The sequence below is a fragment of the Myotis lucifugus genome, unplaced genomic scaffold, assembly GCF_000147115.1.
Source record: "Myotis lucifugus unplaced genomic scaffold, Myoluc2.0 scaffold_68, whole genome shotgun sequence".
Taxonomy (NCBI): domain Eukaryota; kingdom Metazoa; phylum Chordata; class Mammalia; order Chiroptera; family Vespertilionidae; genus Myotis; species Myotis lucifugus.
The window spans coordinates 1,656,913-1,681,728 of record NW_005871116.1 but is presented as its reverse complement, the minus strand read 5'-3'; the positions used below and the strand labels follow the sequence as shown (position 1 = coordinate 1,681,728).

General features: G+C 37.3%; 1 protein-coding gene across 17 annotated transcripts in view; it reads left to right on the top strand.

The window, feature by feature from the left end:
- Positions 1 to 21,226, top strand: part of LMBRD2 (LMBR1 domain containing 2) — a 45,302-nt gene extending 24,076 nt beyond the window's left edge. For 3 of the 17 annotated variants that reach the window (XM_023754997.1, XM_023754992.1, XM_023754993.1), the window contains 9 exons: positions 1,480 to 1,661; positions 2,633 to 2,766; positions 4,521 to 4,626; positions 5,520 to 5,617; positions 8,346 to 8,449; positions 10,627 to 10,673; positions 11,934 to 12,039; positions 14,434 to 14,563; positions 16,850 to 16,928. In XM_023754997.1, coding sequence (XP_023610765.1) covers positions 1,480 to 1,661; positions 2,633 to 2,766; positions 4,521 to 4,626; positions 5,520 to 5,617; positions 8,346 to 8,449; positions 10,627 to 10,673; positions 11,934 to 12,039; positions 14,434 to 14,563; positions 16,850 to 16,913 — 971 coding nt within the window. In that variant the 3' untranslated portion in view covers positions 16,914 to 16,928. Of the gene's footprint in view, positions 1 to 1,479; positions 1,662 to 2,632; positions 2,767 to 4,520; positions 4,627 to 5,519; positions 5,618 to 8,127; positions 8,194 to 8,345; positions 8,450 to 10,301; positions 10,352 to 10,626; positions 10,674 to 11,055; positions 11,136 to 11,319; positions 11,469 to 11,933; positions 12,040 to 14,433; positions 14,564 to 15,845; positions 16,929 to 18,510 lie in introns of those variants that run through there. The other 14 variants (XR_002829621.1, XR_002829620.1, XR_002829618.1 and 11 more) reach the window with 14 other exon arrangements.
- Positions 21,227 to 24,816: the final 3,590 nt, after the last annotated feature.

Here is a 24,816-nt window from a genome sequence, read left to right as displayed (position 1 = left end):
GGAGGTCTTCTTTGGCCAGCTTCTATTTTGCCAGTGAAGTTCTGGGAGTAAGAGATTTTGGAGGAGAGAAGAGAAGGTGCAGAATAGTTGCTTAGGAGACTGTGCATGGAGAAAATTGGTGGATTGCAGTAGGCTAGCCAGGCAGTGTTCAGGGTCCACTTGAAGCTGGTGATTAAGAATTTAAAGTGAGGTGAGCCAACAAAGGTGTGTGACTTCCTCCTTCAGTGACCCGCTCCACAGGTGCCGGCTCAGGGTAGCCACGGGGTTGGTAGCCAGGGCATGGCCTAGTTCAGCAAGTATAAGAAAGTAAGAGGAAGCAAAAGGATTGGGACATTGGGGAATGGTTTGCCTCAAAGACTGGAGTCTGAGCTGATAAAGAAAGCAATAAAGGACATCAGGTGTTAAGTGGCAATGAAAAAGTGATAGAATAAATGGACTGTTGGTCCAGGCAGAGACCGTCAATAGAGTTGGAATACTAGATGAAGGCGTTGCTTGGACACAGGGATGCTGTAATGAGATTACAAGGGAGGGTTGGGGTTATTGGCAGTCAGAGGCTTGGAGAATGAGCAGTTGATGTAGGGTGGAGGACAGAATCATTGGAGGAGAGGAGGTGAAGGAAGTGGAAGACCAGAGTTTTGAAGGGAGTATCGCCCGTGTGGCTGTGGAAATCACCAGGAATTAATTATGCTGGGAACAGGGTTGAAAAGATCTAGAGTGAGCCAGAAACTCAACGTGCAATGAATGAAGTGAAATGCAGCCTTTTCAGTTTTGTGAGCTTTCTTCTTCTTCTTTTAACTTTCATTTTTACCTAAAGGCAGATTTAACAAAAAGTTACGAGAATATTAACAAAGAATTTCCATATACCCTTCACCCAGATTTTCCACATGCTAACATTTGACCATAATTATTTTCTTTTCTCTTTCTCTCTGTGTATATATTTTTCCTTAATCTTTTCAAAGTTGAATCCAGACATGATGCCTTTTAACCCAGAAATGTTTCTGTGTGTATTTTTTTATATATAAATAAAGACATTTTCTTACATAACCAAGTACAATGGTCAAAATCAGGTCGGGCATTGTAGTCAGTTGTCTTGTCCTCCGTCTCCTTTACTCAGGAGCAGGTTCCGTCTGTGTTTTGTGACATGGATGTTTTTGAGAACACAGGCCAGTTTTGTTTTTTCCAGTCCCTGGGTTTGAGTTTGAAGTTTTCTCATGAGTAGATGCGGTTCTGTAATTTTGGCAGGAACACTGCAGCAGTGATACTGTCTTCTCATCATGCTTCGTAGCAGGAGGCACCTGAGATGTTGGTCCCATTATTGGTGATCATTCGGTTGGGTGGTGTCTGCCTGCTCCCTCCACTGTAAAACTACTGTTTTCTTCTCTGCAATTGTGTATCTTATATGGAGATATTTTGAAACAATGCAAATACCCCATTACTCCTTTATGGTTTCTGTAATAATTTTCTTCTTTTCTCTTCCAGAGTGGTACTGGGAGTGTCTTTTGCGACCATGGTTTTACAGAATACTGGCTGTGGTTTTGTCTGTCTTCTCTGTGATTGTCGTGTGGTCAGAGTGCACGTTCTTTAGCACGACGCCTGTCTTATCCCTCTTTGCAGTCTTCATACAGCTGGCTGAAAAAACATACAATTATATTTATATCGAGGTCAGTTTGTATCTGCTATTAATAATTGTACATTCATAGTATAACCCTTAACTGTAGTATCTTTTCTCCATATATTTCTTCTAGCAATAATGCAAATAGTGAAGTTATTAATTTACATTTCCAAAAAAGAGCTTCATCAATTTACCCAGACCCGTGGTTGGCAAACTGCAGCTCGCGAGCCACATGCGGCTCTTTGGCCCCTTGAGTGTGGCTCTTCCTAAGCCTTAGGAGTACCCTAATTAAGTTAATAACAGTGTACCTACCTGTATAGTTTAAGTTTAAAAAATTTGGCTCTCAAAAGAAATTTCAATCGTTGTACTGTTGATATTTGGCTCTGTTGACTAATGAGTTTGCCGACCACTGACCCAGACCATAAAAACTAAGAACTGTATCTCAGGACAGATGACAAGATACAAACTAGTGCAAAATACCCTTTTGGGAATACTTGCATCCTTTTTATGCCAGCGAAGCTACATAGCTTATAGTCATCATGTGAGGGAGTTGCCCAGGGAATGGGAGAGCAGGCTCATTTCAGGAGGTGGATTTGAAATTTAGGGATAAAATGTGAAAATGGTTGAGATGTAGAATTTTTCACATACTTTTGTTTTATTAAGTAGCTAAAAAATAATCTGTTACAGTAGCCCTAGCTGGTTTGGCTCAAGTGGATAGAGTGTTGGCCTGCGGACTGAAAGGTCCCTAGTTCAATTCCCGGTCAGGGCACGTGCCTGGGTTGTGTGCTCGATCCCCAGTAGGGGGTGTGCAGGAGGCAGCCGATGAGTGATTCTCTCTCATCATTGATATTTCTATCTCTCTCCCTCTCCCTTCCTCTCTGTAATCAATAAAAATATATTTAAAAAATTTGTTACAGTATTTAAATTTTAGAATGTCAAATGTTAGCCAGAAATAAAGGATAAGGTTGTGCAGGGTATACAGTCCATGGGTCTTAATCTGTTTTTGTTTTTTGTTTTCAGATTGCTTGCTTCCTTTCCATCTTCTTCCTAAGTATCTGTGTTTATTCTACTGTGTTCAGGATTCGTGTGTTTAACTATTACTACTTGGCTTCACATCACCAGACCGATGCTTACAGCCTTCTTTTCAGTGGCATGTAAGTAGATTGTATTTAGAAACAAGGGAAATGTCTTTATGGCATACATCCTTATTGAGTTCTCTTTTATTTCTTGCTTATGGGTTTTCCACTAACATCTGTATTTCTCTGAGCTAATTGATTAAGTAGATATTTGTTGATTGCTAGGTAAATACTGCTTGAAGGTTCAGGTTAAAATGGGGATGCTAGATTAGGATGAAAAAGAAAGACGTGGTGAACCTGGACTTACCAATTAGAGATTGCATAAGTAGATTAGGAAAATATAGGAACATGAGAGAGTTTAGAGACTAAATCAGACCTAGGGGGTATTCTGAGATTCAGTGGCCTCAAACTGAAGTGTAGAGGACTGAGAAAACCAACAGGAATCATTTTTGCCAAGAAATTTAGCAAGAGTTTTGAGAGAGAGCTTTAGCTTGGGCTAGGTTGCACAATCTATTATTCGTCCATGTTGTTAAATTAGTTATATTGGATATTCATAAGGGCTGGACTAGACAGGTTTGCAGAGGAATCAATAAAGAAAGTATCTCTAAGACTTTTTTGTTAACCTTTTTTACCCAAATAATTATAAATTCATAGGTACTTGCAAATATAATACAAAGAGTTCTCCTATCAACCTTTCCCCAGTTTTCCCCAGTGGGGACGCTTTCTGTAGCTTTTCTACAATATCAGAACCAGGAAATTTACACTTATACATTACTACTAACTAGACAACAGACCTTATTTAATTCTCACTATTTTTTATCCTTTATTCGTGTGTGTTTGTGTGTGTGTGTGTGTGTGTGTGTGTGTGTGTGTGTATAGATTCCTATAACCACAACTACAGGGTGATCCACCCCCACACCCCGCCCCCAAAAAGAAGTATATACATTTTAACAGCTGATAGCTCAATTTTGAAAATAAAATGTATTTTAATAAACACTGCCTTTATAATTCTGAAAGTGTGTGTATACATTTTTGGGGACACTATATTTTATCACCACATTCCTCATATTACCTCTCTTTTTTTCAATTACAGTTGACATTCAATATTATTCTGTGTTAGTTTTAGATTTATAGCATACTGGTTAGATAATCGTGTACTCTACAGAGCAGTCCTCCTGATATTACAAGTACAGCCTGGCCCCACATGTAGTTATTACAACATTGACCATATTCCCCATGCTGTACTCTACATCACTGTGACTATTCTATAACTATCAACCTGTACTTCTTAATCCCTTCACTCTCTCTCCCTTCATTTTCCTCTCTCCTCTCTTCAACTCTGTAGTTCTGTAAGGTTCTCTTTTTATCTGAACAGCTTGAACTCTAACAGTTCTTTATACCTAAGTTGCCAGAGTGGCGTACTTTGATACAGCTTCAGATCTTTCATATATGAGCACGTTCACCTTGAGGATGTTACCGTCCTCGTCATGCTGCTGAGATGGCACAGATGGTAGACTTGGAAGAGGTGCATCCAAAGGCACTTCACCAGTTCTTGCGATAAAGCAGCGGCAAACACCACCAAAGCAGGCAGCCTGAGACTGGAGTTTTGCCTTGTAGGTGTTGATATTCTTAAGGAAGATGTGATTAATAGTATGTTCAGAATATCTTGTAAGTAAGGGAGTTTCACTTTAATAATTCAAAAGATATATAATACAGATAGATGAAAGTAATAGTTACAATGATCTGAAATGTTCTCAGTACATTCCAATATAATATAAAATGTATTTTGCTGCTTTATTTTTACATATTCTGTTTATAAATGCTTATTGCAGGTTATTTTGCCGTTTGACTCCTCCTTTATGTCTTAATTTCTTGGGGTTGACCCATATGGATTCCTCCATCTCTCACCAGAATACGCAACCAACTGCTTATACATCTGTAAGTATGGCCAGCAAGCAGAGTTCTTTAGATTCATTGTCTATATGGGATGTTATTACTGATAAAATTTTTAATTCAGAAAAGTTCTAAAGCATTATTTGGATCTTTTTAAAATAACTAAAACTGTCTTTTAAATGTTATATATATAATTACTAGTGACTGGATGAAAGTGATTTTGCTTTCTTTTATTATAAAAAGTGTTTTCTGGTTTACATAGATCATCTAGCTCAGGGGTGGGCAAACTTTTTGACTCGAGGGCCATAATGGGTTCTTAAACTGGACCGGAGGGCCGGAACAAAAGCATGGATGGAGTGTTTGTGTGAACTAATATAAATTCAAAGTAAACATCATTACATAAAAGGGTACGGTCTTTTTTTTTTTTTAGTTTTATTCATTTCAAACGGGCCGGATCCAGCCCGCGGGCCGTAGTTTGCCCACGGCTGATCTAGCTGGTAGTATTAATAGACTTGACCTATAATAGTGACTTCTATATCTCTAGTCTTAATGTATATGATAATGTTCAGTAATGCTTATAAAATATTAACTTTCTTTAGAGGAAAACCTTTTTACGTAAGCAAATTAAGATATAATCAGCACATGACTTTGTATTAGATTAAGTTGTACAGCATCATGGTTTGAAATATACATATATTGAGAAATGATTATACAGTCAATTTAGTTAACATTCATCACCTCAGTAACAATTTCTTTTCTTGTGATAAGAATTTAAAAATCAGTTCATTTAGTGCTTTATTTATACTTTTTCAAAAGCCCGTATTTATTTATATAACTGGCTATGTGTGAATTCTCTAATGATGAAAAAAATAAAATATCAGGGGGACTACTCTGTACTAATTTAGCTCATTTTTTTCTACTTTTTTCTTTCTTTTCAGATTATGGGTTCCATGAAAGTTTTATCCTTTATTGCAGATGGATTCTATATATATTATCCTATGCTGGTAGTAATTCTCTGCATTGCTACTTATTTTAGGTAAGAAACTTAACATCATTTCTTTTCCCACATACTCTTAGCCTTATCTGGGTATCCTTTCTTCTTACAACTCTTTTAAATATTTATTGCTTGGGTTCTGGTTGTTGTTTGTTTTATTGTGGCTTTGGGGATGTTGGGGATAGTTTAAAGGGATTGCTTGAGTGATGAAGTAAGGCTTTTTCTCCAAAGATATTTTCAGGAAAAGAGAGGTAGAGTTATTCATTACAAATACTTAGGCTACAAAGTGTTAGGATTAATTACAGAGTGTTAACTTGAAGCCCTGGCCTTCGACACTGACAGCCAAGTATCCTATATTATAAAAGCCCAGCAACCATAATGGCAGAATGACCGCTGGACCAGTCACTATGAGGTGCACTCTCCACCTCTTGGTCCCTTTCTTCAGCTGGCAGGCTCTCATCGCCCAATGGTGAATGAGGACTCAGGGATGAGTGGTGGGGGATGTGGGTGGCTCCAGGCCAAGGTCCCTGCCCCACTGGTCACCCCACACACAGAGGGCGACCCACAGCGGGGGCGGGACTGGCGAGCGGGCGGAACAGGCAACCTTTTGGCCTCTCCCCCCGGTCAGCAGGGTCCCATCGCTGATGGCAAACGGAGAACCGGGGTGGGTGGCAGCGGGGGGCAGGGCTGGCTGCCAGCAGCCGGGGAAGATGGCCCTGATCACAGGCTAGGCCTAGGGACCATACCCGCACACAATTTTGTACACCAGGCCTCTAGTATATATATAAAAGGCTAATATGCTAAGGGTCCGTCTGGGTAATGACATCATGTAGCATCGCCCAGCTTCCTCTCCCTAGCGACTAGCCTCCTTGCAGTTTCTTCAGCCCAGGGACACGACTTGCTTTATAGTCAGGTGGAAACATTTCACACTTTAACCAAATGTCTGTGAAGCGTTTTCCCGTGCCTCATCTCATTTGATCCTCACAGAAGTCCTGGAGTAGGTAGATAGGAGACTCGGTGGAATCCTATTTTCTTTTCATTAGCTGGAAAACGGAGAGTCAAAGTAAGAAATGGTGGACCTTGAAAATGACTTCAGGTTTTCTCACTGCACAGAATATAGTCAAACACTACTGCAGTTAAATATTTTACTCTTTGTTCTCCCTGCATGATCTACAATAATAATCTTCTTCGTGTTGCTATTTACTGCTGTGTTGCTGACAATTACCTGAAAGAGAAGTTGGAGTGCTTCACTGAGCTGGAAAAGTTTAGCTAAATCAGAAAGCAGGTCTAATTAAGCAAGTTTGTTCTATATCTATAAAAGGCTAAGTTGACTCGTGCATGTGTGATACATATAAAGCTCTCGCTGGCACCAATCGCACATGTGTGTTTCCATCTGTCATTGTCGATTGTGAATTTGGTTGACACTTCTATTATAGAGAAAGGGTGAATAGCAATATTAAAATATTTCTTCTAATTAATTTACTTTTCAATGTGCACAAATTGGTGCACCGGGCCATTAGCTTATAAAACACCCCATGCTCGGCTTCTGACCAGTAACGTAAATTGGGCTTAGGGCTTTCCCCATAATCATTCCTGGGTTTCTAGATGCTTCAGATCATAGCCAGCCCAGAAGGTCAAATGAAGAGTGACTGCAATCAGGCAGCACGTGTAAGGCTGGGAAGTACACGGGCTGCTCTTTTCATAGGATTAGCAGAATTGATAGACTCTTAGAGGTAAGACCTAGACTCAAAGGACAGTGGCTTCTAGCACTGTCTGCCCTGCTTCCACATGTTAGGTGCCCTCCTCCTGTACTCTGTCTACCCTCTTCACTGCTCCATGACATACCACAGGTGCTGCTTTTTAAAAAATGTTTGATTGATGTTAATCAGTTTGCTTTTCTAACAAAAATAAGTTGCATCCCATGACTTTTTACTTAAATCTTCCAATACCATTATAAGGTTATTACAGATAATATGTATGAACACATTAGGATAATGAGTAAATAGACAATATTGTGTGAAATAAATTGTCTATTGGATTTTTAAAAACATCTATATTGTACCTTTCCATAATTTAAAATAACAGTTAATATGAACTGATAATAAATCTATTGTTTTGAGTTTTTGCTGTTAGGTAGAAAAGACTTAGGTTTATACTGTGAAAAGCATGTATTAAGGAAGAAAACAGTCATCCTTTGGCTGTCCAGAACTAAGTTGATTATATGCTTAGTCACTTAAAAAGTTTCTAAAACTATTAATGGAACATTAGAGCTTGTGATGTACAAATTATTTCTTCTCATGTTAGTAGCTGTTTTGGTAAGAGTAGCCTCTCTTCTTACCTTATTAGGTTATGATATGTATCAAGTAATAGGTGGGTGGGATAGTGCTTTTTCAACTATAAAATTTTAAATATAAGGAATCAGTAGTATTAAAGTTGCTGTTTGAATATAAGAAAATAATAAATTGCTTTTATATTATAGTTATTGTTTAGCATCCTTTTATAATACTTTTCTTTACATATGCTAATGGCCTAACTGGCTTTGTTTTCTTAAGAAATCTGGGTATGTGGCATACCCTAGTCAGTGGACTATTGGACATATAAGCTCCTTAGAAAGGGAAGTAAGTACTTCTTAAAGACAAATGAAACTTTATGTAACTTGTTGTGATAATAATAAAATATAGGCTTCTTTGAGGGTGACAGCACTAAAAAAATAGCTTATCTAAACAGTTACACTGTGAAATAATGAAAAAATCTCTTTTTTTTTTATTAGTTTGGGAACTCGTTGTTTGAATCTACTTGGTTTCCAGCAGTTCATGGGAGATAATGATATGACCTCAGACTTAGTTGATGAAGGAAAAGAATTAATCAGGCGAGGTAAGATTTGTCTTTTTAGCCCTAGCTGGTTTGGCTCAATGGATGGAGCGTCGGCCTGCGGACTGAGGGGTCCCAGGTTCGATTCTGGCCAAGGGCACATTCCTGGGTTGCGGGCTCGATCCCCAGTGGGGGGCGTGCAGGAGGCAGCCAATCGATGATTCTCTCTCATCATAGATGTTTCTCTCTCCCCCTCTCCTTTCCTCTCTAAAATCAATAAAATATATTTTTAAAAAAAGAAAAAAAAGATTTGTCTTTTTAAATAAATGGAGGAAGAGTGCAAGACTCCAAATACAGAATTAGAATTAATGTTTGTTAATTTATTTATTTTTTTTTTTTTTTAAATATATTTTATTGATTTTTTACAGAGAGGAAGGGAGAGAGATAGAGAGTTAGAAACATCGATGAGAGAGATCGATCAGCTGCCTCCTGCACATCTCCCACTGGGGATGTGCCCGCAACCCAGGTACATGCCCTTGACCGGAATCGAACCTGGGACCCTTCAGTCCGCAGGCTGACGCTCCATCCACTGAGCCAAACCGGTTTCGGCAATGTTTGTTAATTTATAATATTTATTCTATCTTGGGAAATAGCAAATTAATATTTTTAGCTAAAAACCTATATAAAGTCTTCATAGTAAAAATAACTAGAAAACATAAATGATTTCTCATCTGTCTTTAGGAAATTTTGCAGTAGAAATTATGTAGTATGTCTGCAGCTAAAAAATGCCCTTGTGCAGTGTTCGAGTCATTTTTAGGTTTGCTTTGAGACAGATATGCAAGTTTAGTACATCTGTAAAGCTTATTAATTTAAAAAATTATCAGCTTAAGACTGAATAGGAATCATTCAGTCCAAGGGTGGTTTTTAGAATGTGGTGGGTGATCATTACCAGCCTGTTAGAATATATGGCCCTCTACTAGAATCTAATCTCAAAACTGAATGCATCAAGTTCCCTGATGTTCAAGGGATGGTAGGATAGGAAAAAAGAAAAAGTAAAACTTAAGTTTTCGGACAATGGTACTCTCCCTACTTGGGTCTGGGCCAGGGGTGGGCAAACTTTTTGACTCAAGGGCCACAATGGGTTCTTAAACTGGACCGGAGGGCCGGAACAAAAGCATGGATGGAGTGTTTGTGTGAACTAATATAAATTCAAAGTAAACATCATTACATAAAAGGGTACGGTCTTTTTTTTTTTTAGTTTTATTCATTTTAAACGGGCCGTAGTTTGCCCACGGCTGGACTGGGCTTTTATGTGATCACTAGTTGAATACGCCAAAATTGGTTGCGGCTCTAAAATAAGCTGGGGTAGCCTTCCATGCTCTCATAGGAAGGGGTGTCTAGTTAATGTAATAGCTCTGTTGCTTTTTGCATTAATTAGACCGCGTCTGGAGGATCATATCCAGTCCCGGGTAAGACTTTCAAGAGTAAGAATGGTAAATCAGAAGGTATTTAGAGGACAGAATTAGGAGTCTGTAAAGCATATCTTATGGGAAAAAGAAAAACAACAACAAGCAACCACTGGATATATAGCCATCTATATATATATCTATATATATAAAAGCTATATATATATATATGCCAAGTGACTGGAATGCTGCAACGACTGGTTGCTTTGCCTGTGGCCCCTCCCCCTGGCCAGCCCCGCCCCTCATGGGATTCCCCCCCCCCCCCCCGCCCCTGCTGGCCCGGCCTGACTGGGCCCTGATTGGGGGTGGGGCCGGCAGCCAACCTCCTGTGGCCCCTTCCCCCGGCCGGCCCAGCCCCGATCGGCCCCAATCGGGGCAGGCCGGCCGGACGGACCCCACCCATGCACAAATTCGTGCACCAGGCCTCTAGTAAGAAAATAAGATTAAAGACTCTTATGTAGAAAGAAGTATGAACTTAATTTAGAAGATAGGACATAAAGAAAAGAGAAGTTACAGAGGAGCAAATTTCCTGTCACCATGGAGAAGAACTTTTTCTCACTGAAACTGGACAGCCTAAAGAGCCATCTCAGCAAGAGTAGAGAAGGTGTTCTCTGTGGAGTTAGGTGATCTCTAAGGCCCTTTCCATCATAACCTTTTACCTTTGACTTTGTAGCAATTTAAAGGAAATTGGTCATAACCTGATACCTTTACTTAGTTACTCTGCATCTAATTAAGTTATGTTATACCAAATTTGAAATTACTTTTCTTCTCTAGAGAAGAGAAAAAGGCAAAGGCAAGAAGAAGGTGAAAATCGAAGAAGAGTAAGTACAGTACTTATTAAATTGCTGTAACCTAAACATTGATGTGAAATATCAAAAAAAATCATACTGATTTAGAATAATTGGCTAGAGACCAGAGAATAGTTAGGAAAGACGTGAGATACATTTTTAAAGAAAGGTAATTTTACTAGTTTCAGATACACATGCTAGGTGCCCTGTCAGACATGTTTTAATAAGTTATCAGTGATAAATTCATGTCCAACATCTAGCAGTGTCTTGAATAAGGTAGGTGCTCAGTAAATAACTTTTTATTAAATGAATGAATACATTCATGCAGTCTTACTATGAAAGTAACTTTGATCGATTTAAAATTATACATTTCATAATACGACACTAATTTTATCCATCTCTAATTTTTCTTCAGTCTTCTATTTGCTGAGGCTAATTAGCCTCCTAGAGAGTGAAAAGGCAAACAATCAGAAAACCTAGTCCCAGTCACGACAGATTTTCAGCACGTAGGTGTGCTGAGCTGGAGAGGTGAAGGCGCGGAAACATGCTGTTGTCTTCACGTGCTGAGTGTGTGTTGTGAGAAAGGAGACTTGGGCTTTATTTCGGAGTCGTGACTAGAACCAAGGAGTGGAAGTTACTGGAGATGGAGTTCACTTCTGAGAATTTCCATGTTTACCAGGAGTGATCATACATAGACATCTCATGTCACCTAGGAAGAGGGCCGAAAAGCATCTGCATGGCTACTTTAGAATGAAACCCTGCACTGCATGGGAGGTTGAATTAGGTGACCTCCCACATCCCTTTCAAGTCTAAGAATTTAAAGAGTTGATTCCTAGTTACTATTGTTTTAGCGACGTTCAGACCACACACAATGCCATGTGAGTCATTATCTAATTATCTTTGCTTACAACTTTAATTTTGCTGTCAAACGTGTTTAGAGGCTCTAATTTCATAGTTAATTCAGGGGGAAGAAAATTTTGTTAACATCTCATTAGTTATTAGGAGTTCTCATAACTTCTACATTGTCAAGATAAGTTTATTGTAGGTGTAATATTATTTTGACATTTTAGATAGAAGAATTAAATAACAATCATAGCTAGCAAATTCATTTGTAAAAGTTAAGTTTGGAAACTATTAAAATCATGTAGAGATAAGAAAAATTATTGACCTATGATTTTAAAGGCACTATGCTAGTTATACTGATTATGTGATGAATTTCTTAAGAAAATATTTAAATTATATTTTCTGCCTGTGAGTTCTTGTGTTATATATTCATCTGTGTTTCTTCCCTAGGAATGGAAAGAACGATATGGACACAATAGAGAAGATTCCACTAGAAACAGAAATGTTCATGTTGACCCAAAAGAGTCAAATTTTTCAGAAATGAGTACGACCCGATGTGAGTAGTTTATTGTCTGTGTGTTTTTTCTTGTTCTTGCCTGCGTAGACTGAGGACGGTGACATCTGTTCAGAAATGCGCTTCTGCAGTGACTTTCTGCTTCCGTTCCCTAGTGTATCGGAGGGAGGGTACCTCAAATGTGCATTCTGGTAGGAGGAGGGGACATCTGGAATAGAGATGAGCAGTTGTAATTGTACTACCCTAAATAATAGTACTTATCCCAGGCATAGTCAAGGCAGATACAGATTTCCATTATTTACCTAGATGTTTTTTTGTTTTTATTTTCAAAATATTTTTTATTGATTTCAGAGAGGAAGGAAGAGGGAAGAGATAGAAACATCAATGATGAGAGAGAATCATTGATTGGCTGCCTCCTGCACACCCCACACTAGGAATCAAGCCCACAACCCAGGCATGTGCCCTGACTGGGAATCGAACCATGACCTCCTGGTTCATAGGTTGATGCTCAACCACTGAGCCAGACAGCCAGGCTAGATGTTTTTCTTTTCTTTTCTGTTAGTAGACTTAAGCCTCAATTCAGTCATCTGTAATAATAATAAAAGCATAATATGCTAATTAGACCAACCATCTCTCTGGACAAAGCCATGGCGGGCGAAGGCCGAGGCCCTAGCACAAATTTTGTGCATCGGGCCTCTAGTGTTTATAATAGTTGACTGGCCCATATATGTCGGGCACTTTCCCAGGTGCTCACAATGTATTGAGGGACTGATGCCAGGCCAGAGACATTTGTCAGTGGGTTGAGTCAAGAAACCTCCCTACGTCCTTAATCCTACCATCTGCCCCTAGAAAGGTGGTGGGAAGCCTGTGTTTGTGCAGAACCAGCACCGTTTTTAAGGAGATGCTGAGGGAACTCAGCTCAGGTGGTGGGAGTAATTCTCTATTGAGAAAGGATTTCTGTGATAAAGAAGTACTTAACTGAGTGTTCACAAATGAATAGTACTCTAGCCAGGTAAAGGTGCAGAAGGACTAATGAGGGGCAGGAGAGAATCTTTGGGGAAATGCAAGTTTTTCTCTGATTAGAGCCTAAGTATGAGGAGCCTGACAAGAGGGGAGGCTACAGAGATATTGGGACCCTAATGAGCAGAGACCCTGGAGATAAAGAGGAAAGGGTGGATTTGAAGGACACTTAGGGTAGAAGGAAGAGGGAAGAGCTAAAGTTTAGTTAAAGCTAGAAATAGAGGGAGGATTTTACAAAAAGATTTGGAAGCTTGCCTACCATGGGATAGGAGTCAGCAGTGCAAGGATCTGAGAGTGTGGGAGAATGGTTAAGAGGTTAAGGTGACGAGTTAGAGAGACCCTGCCATGTGGTAGGCAACCAGTATTTGCTGAATGAATGAGAGAAAAGATGACGGGTTGAGTCCAAGATGACAAAAATGAAAGATATGATAAAAAAGAACTCTATGGTAGCTCTTGGGCTGCTCAGAGCTACACTGTGACAGTTTAGATTGTTAGTGAAGAAAACCCATTCAGTACGCAGGACAGAGAGTTAGCGCTCAAGGGTCCGTGCCGACCAGGATGGAACCAGTAGTCGCATGTGACTGTCGAGCATTTGCAGTGTGGCTGGTGCTCCATGATGAATGATAATATTTTGGATATATTTGGTTAAATAAAATATATTAAAATTAATTTCCTCTGTTTCATTTTACTTCTTTAATGTAGCTACTAGAATAATTAAAAGCCAATATGGGGCTGGCATTTCATTTTGGTTGGACATTGCTGCCCTATTGGGGAAAAGATTCAGGCCTTTCTTTTTTTTCTTCTTTTTTTATTGAATTTACTGGGGTGACATTAGTTAATAAAATTACATAGTTCAGGCCTTTCTTAAAGAGCTGGAGTTGAGTGTGTTTTTACCACCCCAAGTCAAGTAACACATAATACAATATAAGATGATGTATTATAGAATTGTATACCTGAAACCTGTATAATTTTATTAACCAGTGTTACCCCAGTAAATTCAATAAAAAAAAAAAAAAGCTGGAGTTGAGTATACCTTAAAGAAAATTTTAGCCAAGAAATGAGATGTCACAGCCCCTGTAAAACCAACTGTAAAACCAACTGAAACTTGATTTGATTATGAGTAATTTTACTGTTATGATAGTATTGTTAAATATTAACTCATAGTAATTAAGTCTTTGCACTGTAGCTGCTTCTGAGCTTGGACTAGCGATAAGGGTGAATTTTTCCTTGTTTTCTATCATATCATTTATCATTTTAATCTGATTATAAGAACCATGTAGTTACCATTTTCTAATACTATTTTCACAATCAAAATCAAGATCTTTTATAATCTTGACTTTTCTTTCTGTGAGTTCATAGACTGTGACCCATAAAGACAATAGAAAAATAAACATATTCTTTTTTCTTCTTTTGCAGCAGCATCTAAATATACGAGGGCCAATAATAGGACTGAAAGGGATCGAATAGAACTCCTACAAGATGTAGAACCTTTGGATTTTAATGCAGAAGCGTTTACTGATGATCCTCTAGAATCTGAATCAGGAAGGTAAGTTCTAGCTGTGTCATGTTGGCTCCAGCATGCCGCTGAAATCTTAGTAACATACTGGCCTGATGAGATAAATAAACATAAGGAAAATGTTCATCTTTACTACTAAAAAAAGCATGTTCATTCCGTCCAGTGTTGCTCAGTGGTTGAGAGTTGACCTATGAAGCAGGAGGTCATGGTTTGATTCCCGGTCAACATGCCCAGGGTTGTGAGCTTGATCCCCAGTACAGGGCATGCAGGAGCCAGCTGATCAATGATCAACATCATTTTTACCTCTCCCCCTCTCCTTTCCTCTCTGAAATCAATAAAGATAGATATTTTTAAAATATATCTTTATTGATTTTTTACAGAGAGGAAGGGAGAGGGATAGAGAGTTAGAAACATTGATGAGAGAGAAACATTGATCAGCTGCCTCCTGCACACCCCCCACTGGGGATGTGCCCACAACCAAGGTACATGCACTCAACTGGAATCAAACCCGGGACCCTTCAGTCCGCAGGCCGACGCTCTGTCCACTGAGCCAAACAGGTTAGGGCAATAAAAATATTTTTAAAAGCATATTAAGCAAACTTTGATGCCTTTTTACACTTTCTAATGTTTTTCTATTTTTAAAATTATAGCATCCAGTGATGATAACTGAAATCTTAATAAACTGCTAATGACATTACACATTGATAGTAAGAGTCTTAACAATGTCTATTTCTGACAATCTCAGTTATGACATTTATCATATTTAACAAGAGCCTCCTCGCTATGACTGGGTGTTAGACACTATTCTAAGCACTTTTACAATTATATTGTATTTTATGGTGTAAATCCAATTAGATTTGTACCTAGAGAGGCTCAGTAACTTACCTAGCATCACACAGCTTGTAAATGGCAAAGTCAGGTATTCAAACCCCAGGACTCTGGCTACAGACTCTGTGCTTTTAGCCATGATACTATGTGGAAATAGATAAAAACAAAATATCATATGCATGAAGATATTCTGTTTACATTTAACATTCAAGAGTGGTTATTAAATGCTTTAAGTTCCACAATGTGTTTTACATCTCTCAGCCTGTGATTCATGCATTCTAGGCTCTAAACAGGTAGTTGTTAATTGATTTATAACTAAGTAAATCCCTTTGGGATAATATCCTTGGAAAATAGGTTTCTACTTTCAGCTACTGAATAGATATTACAGTGCTTACAAATTATTTAGTCACTTCCTTTGAATGTGTCCTTGTTTTTCTCTCCTCTATTATTTTGATCTCAGATCATATTTTTGTCCACCTTTCAGGTATCAGCCTGGTGGACGATACCTCTCGATGTCGCGCAGCAGAATATTTGATGATGTTTAAAGTCTGAAAGAATTCATGGAATAACTAACCCAAGCCAATCAGTTCAGTCTTTATGAATATCTGTATACCCTAAAATGTACACTGTACTCTCAGTGATAAACAAAAGACACTGAAAATCAATCACTTCTTAGTAATAGTTCATGCTCCATTGAATAGAGTATCATCTTTTCTAATAGAATTTATTACATGCCATTCCTGAAGTGTCTGCCTTAGTTTGGAGTACAGTTAATTCATGAAGGGATTTAATTCATGATAAAGATCGGTATGTGTTGAGAACATGTAGTTCAATTTGTTTCATATTATTTTTTTCAGGAAAGTTGATTTAAAGCTCCAAGGAAGCCCTAAGTCAAACTCTAATATTATACCACTTTATTTTGATTAACATTTTTGCTATTTCTAAAGAATATGTTAATCTTGTATTTCCCAAAGAATTGAAGACCATGATAACCATATTTACAAAACCCATGTTGTAAAACAAGGCTTGTTTACCAGACATAAGTAGGTGTAAAAAGTTCTTTTCCAGCTCTTATGCGTGTTGGTGAGGTCTTTGCATGTACAGTTCAGACTAGACTTCAGCAACAGTGCTGGTGTCTGCAGCACGTGTGTGATAACTGGGCGAAGTGTAATTCTTAGTCTTTGGTAGTAACTGGAAGCTGCCAGTGCTTTGTTATGCCTTGTAAAAGATGTTCATTTCAGAGAGAAGTGTCCACCTTTCTCATTGAGTAGGTTGATTTAAGTCTTGATTATTCCATTTAAGGAGAATCATACACATAATGGTAAATAGTGTTGTTGTTTTTTAATAACCAAAGAGTCCCACAGAATTCTCTAATATTTAAAGGTGCGTATTTATGCTTTTTGAAAAAGAATATCTGGTTATTCAAAGGCAAAAAGTGAATCCATTTTCTGTTATTACTACTAATAACACTTAAATTGTGGTTTATAGCAAACAGAAAACTACAGGCATACCTTGGAGATATTGTGGATTCGGTTCCAGACCACAGCAGTAAAGTGAGTCTAATGTTTTTGCTGGTGGAGGGTATTGCCTTTAATTTGTAAAAAAAATAAAACAAAAAAACAACAACACCCCAAACCGTAACATCTCTAGGATGCAATAAGGCATAGCACAATAAAATGAGTTATGTTTATATATTAGAATGGAAATCCTATCTAATAAAGAGGGAATATGCTAATTGACCCTCATGCCGTCGCAAAGATGGTGGTGCCCACAGCCAATAAGGAGGGAATATGCTAATTGACTGCCCTGCCCTCAAAGATGGTGGCGCCCACAGCCACAAGTTGGCAGTGCCTAGTCCCCTCAGCCCCCCAGCCACCCAGGGCCATCCGAGGCTCAGGTAACCAGGACCGGCCGAGGCTTGCGCTGCCGGCAGTGGCAGCTGCAGAGGTGTGATGGGGCATCGCCTTCCCCTGATCACCAGGTGGCCTCCTGCCTCTGAGGGCTCCCGGACCGTGAGAGGGGGCAGGCCGGGCTGAGGAACCTCCACTCCAGTACATGAATTTTCATGCACTGGACCTCTAGTATGTAATAACTTATTGGTTTAAACATGCTAATTATTTTTAATTGATTTTTTAGCCTTTGTGGTTAAGTCAGAGTTAGGTGTTATATTTTAAATCATCACATTACTCACTGAATATAAAGGAGCAAAACATGTTTACAGAGAGGTTTTTATGTCCCTGAAATGTTCGCACATCTTCGAGGACCCATACTCAGGTTCACCCAGTGGTGACTGTACTTGAACTTGCCCACGCAGTCTCAGTTACAAACCTCTTGTCCAGGGGAACTTGTCCCGTGCTCACATTCACTCTTAAGCATTCCAGTTTGAAGATGAATTATATAGTCACTCTAACAATATGATTATATGTTTCTTGAAAGTAATCCTTCCTGAATCATAATTTTTTATTTTAATTTTCCTCTTTACTTAGTGTTTTCATGTGAATTTGTAAAGACACAGTTCTATGCAGATACTGAAAGTATGTCATCCTATTTATCTAATTTTCTTCAATTTTTATGATTTTTTGAGATTAGCTGCCCTTTAACATAATTATCAATGGATAAATTTTACTTTCAGTCAAAGGTCATATAGAGTGTCCATTTGAGATCACACATACACAGCCTTTTATTGTGAAGTGTGGTTAGAGCAAAATTGGCCAGGAGCAGAGATAATTTAATACTGCTTGTAATTTCATGATTGACCATGGAATACCCTGGGCAAGTCATGTAACCTTTTGCTGCTTCAGTTTCTTCATTTGCAAAATGAAGATGATACTTGCTATTTATCGACTGATCTACCTCACAAAGCTATTGTGAGGGTATTGAGTTGATGTTGATATGGTGGAGTTTAAAAAGAAAACAAAATCAGTCGTTCACTGTCCTGTTTTTCCTAGTCTGTTTGAAGGTGTTGGATGGGAAATGATCACTCCACAAAGGGATCCAGTTTCTTATTATTACAAAGAACCCCACAAGTTCCCTAAGTGGAAACTTTTGGGAAATTCACCAAAAGTCCTCTGAAAATAGTACTGTTTTATTATTTAGTTTTAGGGTTTCTTTGGAATATTTCTCTTAAGTATAATGTTGTTTCTTGTCAGGTTTTGTCATAAAACTCAGATGTGATTGTAGAAGCTGAAGCAGAAAACGAGAAGAAATTATCCAGTTACTTTTATAACTTACAGTTACCTAAGATAAATTGATAGGAAAATGTAAGGGAATGTACTACTTTCCTTTATTATTAATTTTTTATTATTTGAATAATCAAAGTATTACACTTCATGAACAGTAGATCCCTTTATGACTTCTGAGTTATTTTCCCAATAATTTTGGTTACGTGATCCAGAGTACTCAACTTTTGAAGCAGAATTTATAAGATTTTATATATGATCAGTTAGGAAGGTTACCTGGTAAATTTGAGTTCAGAAAGTAATGATTTAATCTCTGAAGACAGTTTATTGCTGGGGGACTAAGTAAGCCACCTTGTATAAAAATCTGTAGTAAGTACAAGAGAGTTCTTTTTTGAGAAGCTTATTAAAATGTAATGGCATCTACTGTAAAACATTACTACTAAGTTAATATACTTTACACGCAAAGTACTTTTCTTGAAGAGTTACTTCTGGCAATTACCTCTTGAAGTCAGATGTCTTTCTTACATAATAATAGATATCTGATTACATTTTCTATATTATTTTTCTAAATAATTGTTAGGTAAGCATATTCGTAAGCTGGTAATTCAAAGTAATCTTTGCAGAAAATAATTAATAATCTACTAATTTCGTGAAACACCTGTAAGTTGCTACTTAAGTTTTGTTACTCCATCAATAATGTATTATTATCCATAGAGCATTTTTGTAAAAATCATCACTAAAATAAGAAATAAGATATAAGCCTAATTATTAGGATTTGTTCTCTCACCAAATGAATACAAGGGCTTTGGGATAATGTCATCATGCAAGAGCCCCTCATTTCACAAGAGCTAAATCAAAAGAGTCGGTGGTTCTTTAGTTATAAAAAACAGATCCGAGAATCTGGCAGTCCCAACCTCGGGAAGAAATGCCACCAGTTGGTGTGTTTTGGGAGTCTGCTGTTTGATTAGATTATCGGTTCTTATATTTATGCCTTTTGTGTACCCAAATGAAAGGTGATGTGGATGGGGAAGGCAATGTGTGTTTTCGTAAGTGTATTTCAGCATATTAATGAAGGAATTTCATTTATGTACAATAGCAAACCTCACTTTTTATACCTTTAATAGGTTTAGGGAATGTTCTTGATGGTGTGGTGGTTACCATTTTAAAGGAAAAATAAACTCTCTGTGATTATAATTCACACTGCCCAGTTTTGTGAGTTTTATACTTGTGATTTGAATGGACCATGTCTGAAAATCACAAGGATGAATATATTTACACCTCCATTTCCTTTCATGCTCAGCCTGATTTCCCTAAATTTTATTCTCATTTTCAAAAGATTTGTCCATTAAGGTTGATGGAAGCCTTGTTATAATTTCAAGTTTGTGAATGAAGCAAAAATAATGGCACGTTCCTCTTTTCATATTGATATTCTAAAAGACATTTGTTTTTGATACTCTCCCTGGGGAGCATTAACTTTTTTCTCCTGAAAATATTTTCTTTTATGGTTATCTTGATCTCAAATTATTTTTGCAAAGAGATTTTACTGTGTTTAGTGCAAAAAAATAAGAGAGGGAGAGAGTTCATGTAAAGTGGAATTTCAGATTAGAAACACAATATCATTTACTATGGCAGACATATGAAGGGTAAAATGTATTAAGCTGACTATACAACACATTTAGAGTTGATGTAATTGACATAAATCTTATCAACCTTGTCGCTTTGAACTGTCTTTCTCAAAAGAATGCTGGCTAGCATCTTCCCTACTTGCTACACCAAATTGTAGGGGAGAGACTGTGTATGTATTTTTTAAAAGCAATCCAATGGATTTGTTTTTGTCCATATTTTGAAAACAAGCTTGAAGAATTTTTCTTATTTTAGAAGGTAGGGAACATGTGGAACTGTCTTTTAAATTACTGTAATCTAATATATATTTATAAATTATAGCATTAAAAAGTTCTGATATTGATGTTGTTACTTCCTGGTATTTAATTTTTATAAAATGTTTTTGTAAGTAACTAATTGTAATATTTCTTTTAAGTAATTTAAAAAATCTTTCCCAGATAAATTCTGCCCAGAACCTATTTCCTTAGGGCAATATTCTAAAGTTCAGTAGTCCAGCGTGAATTTGAAATGTTCTTACATCTCCTCAGTCTCTTTTAATATATACAAGTACCCAAGCAAAGTACACCAAAAGCCTAATTTCTTTGTTGCATTAATAAAGTATATGCTAATTATCAAATTCAGTGGATTAGGTGGAATAAAAGATAAGTCTTTCAAATATGTATCTGATCATAATTTTTCAAAATGTTCATTATGTTCATTTTTGGTGCATGATGCCAAATAATCCTTAATCAGCCATTACTACCTGATATGTAGTGACAAATGTTTTTCTATCTGATCAGTGGATTGTAGATTTCACTATTTTTCTCTGCAGATAATCACTGCATTTTCAAATTGATTTGGAAAAAGCGGCGAAGTGCTACCTATAAGTAAATTAGCATATTTGGCCTTATCTATGTATAAGGTTTTCTCAGTTTGATTTTGACAAACTCATGGACTTGGAATTGCTCTGTACTATTTTAATTTATTGTGATGTAATGATTTTTTGAAATGTTTAATTGATTAGCTGTTAAAATATAGAAAATTATGTAGCTTTGCATGAAATAAAGTACATTTCTACAAGTTACTAAGAATTTTGCTAATTATTTATGCATTTTACACCATACCATTTTTGAGATTAAATTCTTGTAAGTAGACTGAAGCACTCTTTGTTTCTTAGAAAACTATTAACAGATATTATAAAAAATGTTTTAAGATATACTTTAGATTCCATGTTACTTTATCCTGTGTTTATAATTAGAATAAGTAATTGTTATAAAAATTAGAGCAGAAATCACTGCAATTGAAAACAGGAAAAATCAACAAAACCAAAAGCTGAGTGTTTGAAAAGATAGATAAAAATGATGAACCCTGGTCAGGCTGAGCAAGAAAACAGTTGCTTTTCTATATACCAAAAAGAACAATCGAAATTTGAAATAAAATACAATACCACTTACATTAGTCTACCTAATACAACAAGACAAGAAAATAAAATAAAAGATACACAGATTTGGAAGGAAGAAATAAAATTGTCTTTGTTTACAAATGACATGATTGTCTAGGAAATCCAAAAGAATTGACCAAAAAAAAAAAAATACTCCTGGAACTAATAAGTGATTATACCAAGTTTGTAGGATGCAAGGTTACTATGCAAAAGTCAATCCCTTCCCCATATACCAGCAATGGACAAGTGGGATTTGAAATTTAGAAACACAATACCATTTACATGAACAACCCCTAAAATGAAAAACTTAGGTATACATTTCACAGAAAGGATGTAAGATATATAGAGGAAAACCACAAAACTAATGAAAGCAACTAAATAGGGAGAGATTCCATGTTCATGGATAGTAAGACTCAAAATTGTCAGGTTGTCAGTTCTTAGATGCTGAATGTGCATTTTATCAACCACATCCACAATTTCAGTGATTTCTACTTTGGTTGGCAGTAAGTTGTTGCCCCAGGTAGTTCCCTTTGCCACCTCCTGCTCACTTAGTCCTGGATGTGTCCACGGGCCTGCCTGAGGGGGACCACCACCAGGAAGGGGGCTACATGCTGGGCCTGGCCCCCCAGAGGAGGACATGAACCTGTTCCTAAGCCCAGGAGCCAATGGGAATGGACCCCAGGGTTTCAAGGAAACTCCATATATGCCCAAGTCAGAGCTAAGCTCAAGGCACGCCTGGACACGTGTTGCTGCCCTGACATCCCAAATGCCTGTCACGCTTTGGATACTATTGTTCATAATCCTTCAATTTCCAAGAACATGTAACATAGTTCAAATGAATAAAAAGGCTCTTTTTAAATAACACAAACATTTGACTATTGTATTTCTCACATCCCTTGTGAGCACTAGACTTTTTTTCTATTTTAGTCAGATTTCGTTTTGAAACTTTGCTTTCGTATGGACACTCTGCAGAAAAGTACTTATTTATTGCCAGTTATCTATTAACAATAAGCACACAAGACTTTTGACTTATAGTTTTAAAGATTAACCCTCAAAGTTATCTTCATAACTGTCTTGACATTTGGGGGTTCTGTTAATTTTCTTTTGCTTTTTAAAATTTATTCTACTTTTGCACTTTAGACCATTAAATTTGATTTTGTTTTGCATGAAAAAAATATATGTCAGTTCTTCCTAACTTGATCTATAGATTCAGTGTAATTCCAAAAGCTATTTAATGGGTATTGACAAACTGATTATAAAGTTTACATGGAGAGGCAAAAACCCCAGAAGACCCAACACAAACAACATCGAAGGAAAAGAATGAAGTCAGAGGACTGATACTGCCCAACTTCAAGACTTAGTATAAAGTTACAGTAATCAAGACAGTGTGGGATTGGTGAAAAAAACAAATCAATATAACAGAATAGAGAGCCAAGAAATATACCCACATAATACGGTCAATTCATTTTTGACAAAGGAATAAAGGCAATTCGATGGAGGAAGGAGTGTTTTGAACAAATGATGGTGGAATAACTGGACAACAACATACAAAAAAAAAAAAAAAAGAAAGAAAGACTTAATGCTACAGTCTTTACCTTTGAGATCCAGAACAAGATCTAGACACTGACTAACCCTTTCACAAAAATTAACTCAAAATAGGTCATAAATCTAAAACTTGAACACAAAAGAAGATAATGTGGGAGAAATCAAGGTGACCTTGGGCTTCTGGATTGCTGCCTGTGTTCCCTTTCTTGGTTTATAGGTGTTCACTTTGTAATCGATTGCTGAGCAGTGCATGCTTTTGTGTGTGCTTTGTTATATGTACTTTTTTTTTTATAATAAAGGTAAAGTATATAGAGAATCTATGTATATAAAAGCCTAAGCAACCATCTGACCATCTGACCAGTAGCTATGACATGCACTGACCACCAGGAGGCAGAAGCTCAATGCAGGAGATGCCAAGCTGCCGTGACTTGGCAGCTGTGGTTCTCAGGTGATGCACCCAGAGCGAAACTGGAGAGGAGGAAGCTGAGAACCGCCCTCTCACAATCCGGGACCCTTCGGGGATGTTGGAGAGCTGGTTTCGGCCAGATTCCCACAGGCCAGGCTTCTAGTTACTATATAAGATGGGAGTGGAGGAAACTGCATTAGAGTGTTTTAAGGTCTGGTACTATCCAGGAGTAAGGATGTTGCTTAAGCTAGACTTTGTTAAGAATGCATGCTATCATTTAGTGATCATTAAAAGAATAGAAATGGGATAGAGCTTCAAATAGAGGAAAGATGGAAAGATGTTTAAAAATCCAATCAATTCAAAACGGCAAAAGAACAGAAACAGCCCCAGACTAGAATGTATTGTGTAGAAATGCATGCATCATTGTCAGACTATGCAAGTCCTGTGAAGTGATTTGCAGTACTCAAGTCAGGGTGTCACTTCAAGACAGCGTTAGTAAGGGCAACGTTTTGTTTCTTCACTTGGTTGTTTTTATAAGCTTGTTTCTTTTTATACTTAACTATACATTTATATTTTATGTACTTTTCTGAATGTATTTCTATTTCAAAATGTAAAAGGTTTCAAAAAATCAATTTTTATAACTCTAATAGTTGAGTCAAATCACATGATCATCTCAGAGATGCAGAAAATATTTTGATAAAATTTATATTTTTAAAAGTCCTATTTTTAAAAAGCAAGCATTTTTATGATAAAGGATGTGTGTCTATATATTTATATGTATAAATAAGAGCCCCAAACTAATGCAAACATTACCCTTAATGCTACAGTCTTTACCTTTGAGATCCAGAACAAGACAAGGATGCCAACCATCACCACTTCTGTTCAACATTGTATGTTCCATAATCATAAGACAAGAAAAAAGGCCAAAAGAAGAAACAGGTTTTTATTTATTATGACATAGTTATGTATGTGGGTGATCCAAAAATACACAAATTATTAGAATTGATGATAAAGATAACATCAAATCTAGGGTGTTCCAGGAAAACATGGTCTAAGCATGAAGCCAAGACTGATAAAACCTTTAAGACCTTAGAAACATTGACATGGTGCCTCAAATTCCCATAAGGATTTTCAGAATATCAGAATTTTAAAGGCACTGTCCTACAACATCTCCAGGAAGCCCAAGGTGAAGAGCTTATCAGAAAACAATTTGTAAGGTGGCTTTTCTAATGGCATGAACCCCAACAAAATTAACTGGAAACTCCAAGCTTCTTACAGTGGT